The following is an 11,248-nucleotide window of genomic DNA, read 5'->3' on the forward strand; positions in this document are numbered from 1 at the left end:
ACCAACCAAAAAGTGTGTACTCCGTGGAAGGAAAGGAAAGGAATAGAAAGGATGGGAGAAATGAGGAAACGATTACATATCATCGTCTGAATTCAGGACTTCATCAATCAGGATAGGGGATGGTGGAGGACTATCATCGGACTCATTGTCAGCGTCACCGTCATCATCGTCATCGCTGTCGTCGTCGTCTGTGTTTCCGGACTGTGTATCCCATTCGTAATCATTCCGCCAATCATAGGGATCTGGATAATCCCCATCAGACAGGTCCGCTTGATCGGTTCCAGTAACGTGAAGCACTTGTATCCGATCATCATAAATTATGTCATCATAATTCATCGAGTGAGGTGCAGTCGTGGAGGTAACGAAACCTTCATGGATAGAAGCCCAGTAAGGATGTTGATGCGCTGGGTCACTGTACGGCTCAGTAGTTGAATCAGGTTCCATGTTGAAGGTGGTTGATCAACTGAATATTCCAACAGATAATTCCTACTTTTATACTTTTGAAAGGGAGTGGGGGAGGAGTGGGGAGGAGAGGGGATTAAGTGGGAATGAATTTCAAAAATGACATGAGCTATATTCCATGAAAGAGAAAATTGAAAATACTATATGAATTATATGAAATATACTTATTGATTTCATTATGAAACATATTTTCTTCCCAAGAGATTATTTACAATAGATTAGAGAACACAAAAATTGATGTGAGGTATTTGCATAGAAGAACTTGTAATTGAAATAAAAAAAGGAAATAATAATGAGACGAAGTGAAGAAAAATGCTCCAACCATCGCATTGTTCAATGTGTACCAAACCAAAACAATGTACACCCTTAATTTCACTTCTTTTTTTTATTTTATTTTTATTTCCTAAAATTACAAACATAAACTTAAAACTATCTTAATTAAATATTCCTAACTAACCTAAAACTAATCTTACTACACTTACACTTAATCTATGGGAAAGTTTTTATAAAAGTCACTAACTTTTTATAAGTCTCTATCGAAGAGGTATCTGCTTCACACTTTTTCTCCAGAGATGCATACTTCCGATCTAGTTCGGCTATTACTTTTTCTGCTTCCCTCCGTCGGTTAACAATTTCAGCCATTTCGCGCTTCCTTTTAACCAACGCGGCCTCACTAGCTCGAGAAGCATGTTCTGCTTCCTTACATCTCTGTAGAAAACTGTATAACATTTCACTAACCTCTCCGATAGGCTGTCGCACTTGTGGCACTAACACTTCAGGATTCGTCACCGGTGTTGCCAGCATCGGCGAAAGCGGCACCACCGACGGAGTGAATACGATGGGAGCCTCCTCCGATGGGGACAATACAACTGGTGGCTCCTCCGGAGAAGGCGCCCTAGGTTGTTCCACTACTGCTGCGGGTGGTGTGGAGGGCCTTAAGCTGTTTGGAGCGGTCGACCAACTACCTGCATAAGGATTAGTCCTATTGCAAGTAGCTCGGTACTTAGAAATAGGACCAACCTTCGCTGCAGGTCGTTGGCAAACCTTCTTTACAGGCCTGACTTCCTCCTCCTCCTCGAATAAGTCAGGGCTGGTGGATCTGCACCTAACTCGTGAAGTGGATGCCTTCTCCTGCTCTGTCATAGGCATGATGGATGCCACAGCGTTATTTAATTCCTGAGTGTTGGATGCCATTCTGAAAATGTAAAATAATACAAAGTTAGTAGATGTAAAAAATTAAAGTACATTGTTAACTTACTCAAACTTAGCTCCTCGTCGTATAGTACACTGCTTCTGGTTGAGTATGGCTGGACTGCTCTGGATGACTGGAGTTGTCGTACTGAATGTAGAAGAACGTGCTCCTCGGGGTATCAACATCATTGGGAGTGGAGGGAATGAGGTGGGGGCGTGCATGCGCAATGGTTGGAATATGGTGGGGCGAGAAATGGTAGGAAGTGGGCGGGGTGAGCAATGGTGGGAAGAAAGCGGGCCGCGCTCCGCGCGGCTTACGCCCCAATTCGCTACGCTCGCGCCGGCGCGCTTCGCGCGCCGGCGCGAGCGTAATGGGGCCACCGCGCCGGCGCGCTTCGCGCGCTGGCGCGGTGGCCCCCCACCCACCACCCCGGGGGGAGGAGGGGGGGGTGGGGGGTGGGGGGCGGCGGGGCCGCGCTACGCGCGGCCCCGCCGCCCCCCACCCCCACCCGCGCGCTTCGCGCGCCGTGAAACCTAACCTAACCTAACACCTATGACCCTAACCTACAGTATGTATTAATCTAATCTAACCTAACGCGGGAGTAAATTCACCATGTTGGTTCAATTAATACGTCATCTGTTGGTTTTGGTTTTGGTTCTATTATTCTAACATTTGGATCAATGTCCAGTCCTGGATATCCCAGTCCACCTGATGGCCTGACTTTATGGCTTTTCTCCAAAACTTCAACTCTCTCTTCTAGTACATCATACTTTTTCATTGTAGTCCCTGTTATGTTTGACATAGCATCAAATTTTTTATTTGTAGACGCTGTTATGTCAGACATTTTTATGTCCACATCATTTGTAAGTTTGTCAAATTTACGAGTGAAAGTTATCCGAGCCTCTGCAATTTTATCGTCAAATGCTTGACGGGCATCGCGAGCAATATTACCTATTGTGGATTGTATTGCAGCTTGTAGGGCTAGAAGTATAACCTCCTTTGTTCCGTTAATTTCCCCCTCAAGATATGATACAGTTACACAATCACTCTTGTCAATTGGTTCGCTTATATTTTTCAATATTTTTGTTTGCATGTCATAATGACCATCTTTTGTTAATTTAAAACCAATCCCGGGAGGACCTCGAATGACATTACCACCCAATTTTCTTTTTCTACCAAACTTATCGATTGTTTTAGACATTGTGCACTCTACGATGATTCTTTTCAAACTGATATTTCTTTCATTTACATTATGTTATATACTTTACAGTAATTGGTTAGGAAAATAGAAATGAAACAAATAATATTTTTATCATTTTTTATTCATCTAAGTAACTTGGTAAAAGTGATACATATACAATACATAATACAATAATCACAAATAATCACAAATAAGAATGTTCCGGTTTGAAGGAATAAGCAATAATACTTCGAATTATAATTCAATTATTCATCTCTACAGTCAACAAATTGATTAGTTGGTCTAAGGCGCTCTCTTGAGAAAAAGAATGAACGATTTCAGACACCCAACGAATGTTATCATTAGGATCATTTCGATAAAATTCTATATCGCTATGACCCCATGGAAGAGTTCGAGTGGTATTCGGAATGATGAATCTCTTGTCGTCATGATACGATAAAGCGACTTTATTTTTCAATTCAGTGTAAATATCATGCAATACGCTTCTGAACGAGTTCATCTTCCTGAATATCATACCTCCCTCTTCAATGATTTTTTCATAGTCTTCACATGTCAATTCATTCTTTATAACAGATCGTTTCACACCTTTGGCCTTCTTCAGTTCACCATCAACAGATTTCACGTAATACGCTTTAGCACCTGTACCGTAAAAGCTGATTATTGGATCATTTGGGAATTCATCTTTGAAATTACCCAGAACTGACTTTGTCACTGGAATATTGAATTGGTTTCCTATTTTATAATTAGATGTATCGAACTTATTTATATTATTTTTGATAAATTCATAGAAATTGTCTGTATTTACTTTGAGAATAAGGGAGTCGGTATCAGTGTAGAGTAAGGACGCATCTTCTCCAAACTGTTGTTTGATACATCCATAGAAAAAATCATACATAACTGTTTTAGATAATTCTAGAATGGAAAATCCTAAATATAGTGGTTTATCATAATGAACTTTTACTCTAGCCAATTGAATGGCAACAAAATTTTCTGTAAAAATAGAGCATTTTTTAAAATTTGGTCGAGATATGAGACAACTAGCACCTATAGTTCTTTTTATATTTTCCCAATGTGTAATGAGTCTAACATCAATTCTATTGTCTACGTTTTCCATTGTTTTTCCATAGACTGCATTATTCATTAGTTTGTAGAAATCTTTTTCAGATTTGTTATTAGACCTATTACGCATTTCAGTATTCAAATCTATATAAGGCTTCATCCAACATGATTGCTTAAACCTCAATACTCTATGTGTGTTCATCACTATCAAACCATGATTGACAGCTTGCTGTAAGTTTCTATAGTGAACAATATATTTTCTTTTGTCGTTTAAATTTGGAATTAATTTGGGAACTTTCGATTTTGCATATGGAGGTATCAAACGTTCAACTAAGAATGGTAAATCGGAATGTTTATCATGAAGTTCTTGGGGATAATGTATATCCACTTCCAATACATATCCATAAGGACTCTCGATATCCACATTCATTATATCAAGATTGAGAATTTCATGAGGTGCTAACCATGAAAATTCACCTGTTGGTAATGGTTGCGACATGCTATGACCATATAGATTTGTTGCATCCAAATATGAAATGAATGAAGATGGTTCATTTGGATTATAATCCGGTAAAAATTTATTGTTTGCTTTATGTTTCCTTTCACTACATTGACTTATTCCACCACGAATACCTTTTTGAAAGAAGTGAACCATATCAATATCAGTTAGTAATTCCAATTCAATATTAGTATATTTCAACATGGCATCCCACGATAATCCGGGTGCAGTGAAGTATTGTGCCGGATCCAATTTATATTTATCAACAGATATATTTCTAAAGTTTTCAAAAATGTCACATAATAGTAACACATCTGACTTTAAATATAAATCAGAGTATTCACCCAAATCCTGACATTCGAATAAATTCCAAACAAGTTGAGCTCTCCCATAATCATTATCTGATACATGTTCACAATTGAGTTTATCATAAAATTGATTTTTGGTTGGAAGTCTTGGATGATTCAGTTTTTCGATGTCATCACTTCTGCACCACTCCAATAGTTCTCAGCATCACGAAGGCATAATTCGATTTGTTTTTCATCATAGCATACACTCATATCATAATTGCTTGCATGTTCGGCTCCATCACCCAACACCTTCAATTTAGACGACAAATGTTGAACCGATGATTTGAGATCTACAACATCGACCCAATCTTGACTTGCGTACTGCATCCACATCTTTAAATGGTGGAACTGAAATCGAATAAAAAAAAACAATAAGCAACCTCCAATTTTTCAGTGATATAATACTCACATTCCCATTTTACTTGTAGTTACAAAGTGGGTGTATTCAACTAAGTTAGTAATGTTTATATTTCCATATAATTATCATCTAATATATGAATATTAATGAAGCAATAAGAAATTCATTATAATTACTATTATTATTCAATCATATTGAATTTGACTAGAGTTAGCGTTTTCACACCAAAAAACTTTGTAAGCTATGACCTAAAGAAATTCGCTATAAATTATTACAATTATTATTCAATCATATTGAATTTAACTAGAGATCGCGTTTTCATGCCAGCAAAACTTTGTTGGCTCTGTCCTAAATACACCATCGTATATTTACCACCTGATGAGTTGATACAAGATATATCGTCATCACTGAATTGCAACGAAATACGTTTTGGTAGCCATGTTTTAAATAATTTATCATTGCTCACATCTTGCAAAGTTAATAAAATTGATTTACCAAATCGTGTAGAATAAGTTGACATATTTTTAATTATGTACACTTCATCAATTGGCAATGATGATAAGGCCTTTTGCTCTAGTATTTCCACCTCCTGTACAATCAAATTATTAATTTTATTCAAGTCTACTTTTGAAACGGACATGATGATAATATATATGAAAATATAAACAATTTCCAACAGACAAATACACTCACCGTCTTCCTTCTATTACGAACTGAATAACACTCTACCAATTGCTAACTGCTGCAGATATATTCGTCTACTGATTTCATAGTGTGCCAAGCATTTCTTTTATATTAAACAGTGCGAGTCACCCCCACCATGAAACCGTGAAAGGTTCACATTGCTAGTTGCTATCCACTAGAGATGCCTGACGTCACAGCCAAGCCCATCTCCCAATTTGATGCGATAACAGTTGCCGGCACGAGCAAGCAGTGATCGTTGCGCTCTCGGAGAGGGCAGACGTTTGCACAGTCCTCGCCCGCCTGCGTGTCACCATCAATAGCGAGGGTAGGGTGATGCGTTACGTCACATCATTCACTGCTTCGAGAGCGATAGCCGAACAAGCAATTGTCGTTGCGCTCTCGGAGAGGACAGACGTTAGCACAGTCCTCGCCCGCCTGCGTGTCACCATTGATGGCGAGTCTGGGGCGTTACGTCACATCCTTCACTACATCGAGGGAGGTGAGAGCAGACCGATGAATACGCATTACTCTGCCACACGTCGTGGAGTGAACATGTCGCTCTCTAGCCGTTGAACGGTTATTGCTGTGACGTCACTCCACTACTAACTTGGTGCCCTCACACCGATGGAGCATTCATTACTTGGAGGATCTTCGAAGTATGCAGACGTATGTTTGTACATAGACAAACAAGCACATGATGAAACCCTGTACCGTGCATTCTCTTACACACACACACACACACACACACATACACACACAAAATCTCATATGAAAAAAAAATCTGAACGATCCATGCACCAGACACTTCAAGGTCACAACGCCTTGACTTCACTGCACAACAAAAAAAAGCAAATAACACGTCATATTGGTGGGGGGAGGATTAGAACCGGGAAAAAATTTCTGAACAATCCATACACCACACCCTTCAAGGTCACATCACAGTGACTTCACCAAACAACAACCAATAAAAAAGCAATTAATACGTCATAGTGGTGGGGGGAGGCTTAGAACCGGCTCAAATCTCCTACTATAATTGAATAACCTTTCCATTCATAACCAATTCTATCGTTTTGAGAGTTTCCTTAAACTTTTTCTGGTACATAGTTATAGGGTCATTCCTCAGAATTAAGGAAATCTAGAGTTTTTCCTATGTAGTCCTTTTTATGTAATGTAATAACCGTTCGATCTTTATCTGCTTTTTGTAATAATCTCGTTTCATTCAGTGTAAATTTCGTGTCGGATAGATTTACAAATCTGTCGAAAAACTTATGATTAGAATAGTTTTCCAAACTTTGGGCCCGTTTCTCGGGAAGTCTAAACTGAATCAATCGTTGGAGTTCTTTTGTTCTTTTGTATCAAATATTTTTTGTGAATTATGTCGTTAACTTTTTCACGAGCGTCTGTGTCCAAAGTTTGGAATTCTATATATTGCAATCTACATAATAATTCAGAATGTATTACTTTCAAATAAACATTGAATAAAATCATCTAAAAGAACAATTCGTTCAGGCCAGCCTCAACACCCTACACAGTAGGTTAATGGACTGACACCTATCAGAAAACAACTACTCCCCTGGCTAATACCACGAAGGGCGTTGGATTATATCCGACAGGTGTCAGTGCAGGATTCTTCACTGAAGTTATTCCTGCATATGCTGTTGGCGATACAACTGCGGCAGTTGACACCTGTCGGATATAATCCAACGCCCTTCGTGGTATTAGCCAGGGGAGTAGTTGTTTTCTGATAGGTGTCAGTCCATTAACCTACTGTGTAGGGTGTTGAAGCTGGCCTGAACGAATTGTTCTTTTAGATGATTTGATTTATAGCCAGTCTTCAAGTATGCCCACTGACTATACGTGAAAGATTTCTTTCCTTTTACGAGGAATTGGGCAAATTTGGATATGCAGTTGGTTACCTCGTTCACAGGCAGATGGAGCGACGACAAACCTGTTGTTTGTTGTAGTCTTCAGCTTAGTTCGAGGAATGATACTCTGACGGAATTCGATTTTCAATTATCGGAAATCATCGACTTTATGTTGATGATATACACTACCTTGTACTGACGAGTGGCCAAATAGCCCGAAACCGGTCTGCAAGTGTGTTCCAATAATTGAAAATCTATTGCGGCAGTTGTATCGCCAACAGCATATGCAGGAATAACTTCAGTGAAGAATCCTGCACTGACACCTGTCGGATATAATCCAACGCCCTTCGTGGTATTAGCCAGGGGAGTAGTTGTTTTCTGATAGGTGTCAGTCCATTAACCTACTGTGTAGGGTGTTGAGGCTGGCCTGAACGAATTGTTCTTTTAGATGATTTGATTTATAGCCAGTCTTCAAGTATGCCCACTGACTATACGTGAAAAACATTGAATATATCAAACATTGAATATATCTCTCTAACCATATAGGAATTTTCTTTCTACCTTCATCCATTTGTTTCTTCCATAATTGATTCCTTCTTGGGCTGCTCTACTTCTGTTGTTGGTAAATTTGGGGTACACTCTATTTTTTATACATTGGTTGAAAAACCATATGTTTTGTGTCGTTAAAGCACATCGTACAATTGGATTATTCTAAGGATATTTCTTTCTTTGAAAATGTTTGTTAGGGCGCTTTGTTTTAAAGATACGGGGCGAAATAGAATTTCCACAGTAACAATTTTGGTAATTTTAAAATTATTAACGTATAGCGCACTGCACTGGACCTACCAAGTGATAAAAAATCTAACTATTCCGTTGCTACCTATCAACAACACTCCGATTAATGAAGAAAAGAGAATTGAAATTTTCTATGTTTCTAGCACTTTTATTTGTAACTAACGTTACTGCAGTTCCATTCTATAAGGACATTTTCAAACTTATACGTATACGTTTGTTACAAATAAAAGTGGTATAAAACATAGAAAGTTTCAATTCTCTTTTCTTCATGATTTCCTGCCACATAGTAACGGCTACACCCATCAATTTATTGAAACAAGCAACACTCCGATTACTACAAACGGCTGCATACATTCACTTTGAATATTATGTCTCGTAAGTTATCATTTGTATGTGTCAAACTGTTTATTTGACGTGTATTTTCTATGTTTAATCTTGTTAGTGAAGTGCTCCATCATGAATAGCTATAGTAACGCAAAGATGGCATACATGCATTTCATTTATGTGCTTGCTGATAGCAATTCATTGGAAGCTAGGCGGTTGTGTAGTGAACGATTTCCTAATCGTGATGTGCCTAGTAGAAAAACCTTCCAAAGTACACATCAACGACTCCGTGAAACAGAAGCATTGGAGTGAAATCAGGATCAGGAAGGTCAATGACACTAAGAACGGTAGAAGTAGAAAAAAATGTGCTGGCCATGATAGAAAAATATCCAGGTACCTCCACTTGAAACATTGCAAATGCTTTAAATGTAAGTAACGGGACGATTTGGAACATTCTTAGAGACTATTTGTTGTACCCATACCAAATACAACGAGTTCAGGCACTTCTCCCTGCAGGAAATTCCACAATAACCATGTTTGGGCTGCCAGGAAGATTTACCGGCAAGGTATATCACAACTTTTTGGAACAAACGCAATCGGTCCGGCCGTTTTTGAGATCAGCCTACAAACACACATACAAACAGGCAAATAGAAAAAATGTTAACAGTCATTGTTTTACTTTCCATTGCGTTAATAAAGACTCCCAATAATATATTTTCTTGAATATCCTCTAACTACACAGAAATCAGTTACATTTTGATTTTTGTTGGTGTCACGGCATTGACTACTTTGGTCAACAGCCTCGTGTTCTGGGTAGGCAATGTTAATAACTATTGGAGCCACATGGAGATCATCATGACTATTCGTAGTCTGTCGGATATGTAATGTCGCAGAATCATTTCAAATTTAACTAAAAAAGTTGTCTCGAGAAAACTATCTGGTCGAGGTGGGGATTTAACTCACGACCTTTTGATCGCTTGGCAGACGCACTACCACTGCGGCAATCCACCGCTGACATTTCAATTACATGTACCGATATACTGGAAAGAAAATACCGGAGAAACACAAAGAAAATCATCCAGAAGAGGAATTCAAAAACACATCAACAATAAAAATTTCAACGAAAATTAGAGGGAATTAACATCAATAAAGTCTGGCTGCCTGCACTGAATTACACTCAGAAATGTCATTTAATATCGTCGATATAATAAAACCGAAGACCCAAACTTGATTGTAAGCTAATATGAGAACAACCCGATAACTTGATAATATCCACCGTAGTCGTTGACGGAACATCTGGTATGAAAACATGCAGACTGGGCCACCAAAAACTAGCTTTGACACTGCGTCAAAAAATGTTTCATACAGCTTGACCTGCAACTTCAACTTCCGTGTGATTTTTGGTGGAGGAACGTTTGGAAGCAAGGATTCTAGACTTAAATAAGGATTCTAGACTTGATCAAAATTGAAACGTCAAAAGTACGAGTTTCACATTCTGATATGTTTCTGAAAACAACTGCTTCCATGTGGTAGAACTCGGTACGCACCTGGCGTGAAATAAGTAGAAGGTAGCGCTAATTGTATTGAACGGGATAGAGATTGAAGCAAGAAATCTGATTGAATTAATCGTAGTGTTCGTGCCCTTGAGTAGAAATGTGTGGGTATTTAATTTTTTCAAATTCTCAATGGTTTGTTAGACACCTGAAGCTACCGATAATGGCACAGGCCATTTTGATCTATGGAGATATAACTTGTGAACTGAGAGAAACTCTGTAGTACAGTTTCAATTCACATGATTTTTTTCATTCCAGTCGAGTTCATTTTCTGGAAATGGATCGACAATACTTTGTCTACACGTATGTGTACATCTTTCATTTTTCGGTATTTCAACATGTATTTTTTCAAGACCTTTTTGCGCTTTGCAATCTACAACATGAGTCGTAACTTTTGCACAAGCACTATAAAAAATGTCTCGAAGTATATCTAGTTACGTTAACGATTTGATTGTGATTTTTTAATTTTTTTCTACTACTTGGGCTTTTTCTTCTCGGATGTTTGCTATGGCTTCTGTTCTTCGACTTTCGATTATATTTCTTGTCTTTACATGCGACCTCTACTTTCAGTAATTCTGATAAAAATAAAAAATTATTCCTCCATAATGTCACTTTCTTCATATGTCTCGTTTTCATAACAATACTAATAGTGTTATAACTGTATTCTTTCTTCAATCTTGCAAACGATATTTCAAATTCTTTCAAAGACTTTTTTCTCAACTATTTATTTTCCATCTAGCTTCCTTTGTATGGAGAGAAATAACCTCTAACTGTTGACTTGATTAGTCACTCAACATATTTTTTTGACATTCTGAATATATCACCCTGTATTCAGGTACTGATAATACTGAAAGATAGAGGCTTGTTATGGACAGGAACCTCATCATGATAAAACAACAAAATGAG

General features: G+C 38.2%; 1 protein-coding gene across 1 annotated transcript; it reads right to left on the reverse strand.

Moving 5' to 3' along the window:
• Positions 1-809: 809 nt before the first annotated feature.
• On the reverse strand, positions 810-2,053 carry LOC141483139 (uncharacterized). The gene is made up of 2 exons (XM_074177555.1): positions 1,721-2,053; positions 810-1,657 (listed from the first exon to the last, which is right to left on the reverse strand). Exons 1-2 carry the CDS (start codon positions 1,873-1,875, stop codon positions 952-954), a joined length of 861 nt encoding a protein of 286 aa, XP_074033656.1. The 5' UTR covers positions 1,876-2,053; the 3' UTR covers positions 810-951.
• Positions 2,054-11,248: the final 9,195 nt, after the last annotated feature.

This window comes from Leptinotarsa decemlineata, unplaced genomic scaffold, assembly GCF_025532065.1.
Source record: "Leptinotarsa decemlineata unplaced genomic scaffold, Ldec_3_MD MMD2_tig00002974_RagTag_RagTag, whole genome shotgun sequence".
NCBI classification, from domain to species: Eukaryota; Metazoa; Arthropoda; class Insecta; order Coleoptera; family Chrysomelidae; genus Leptinotarsa; species Leptinotarsa decemlineata.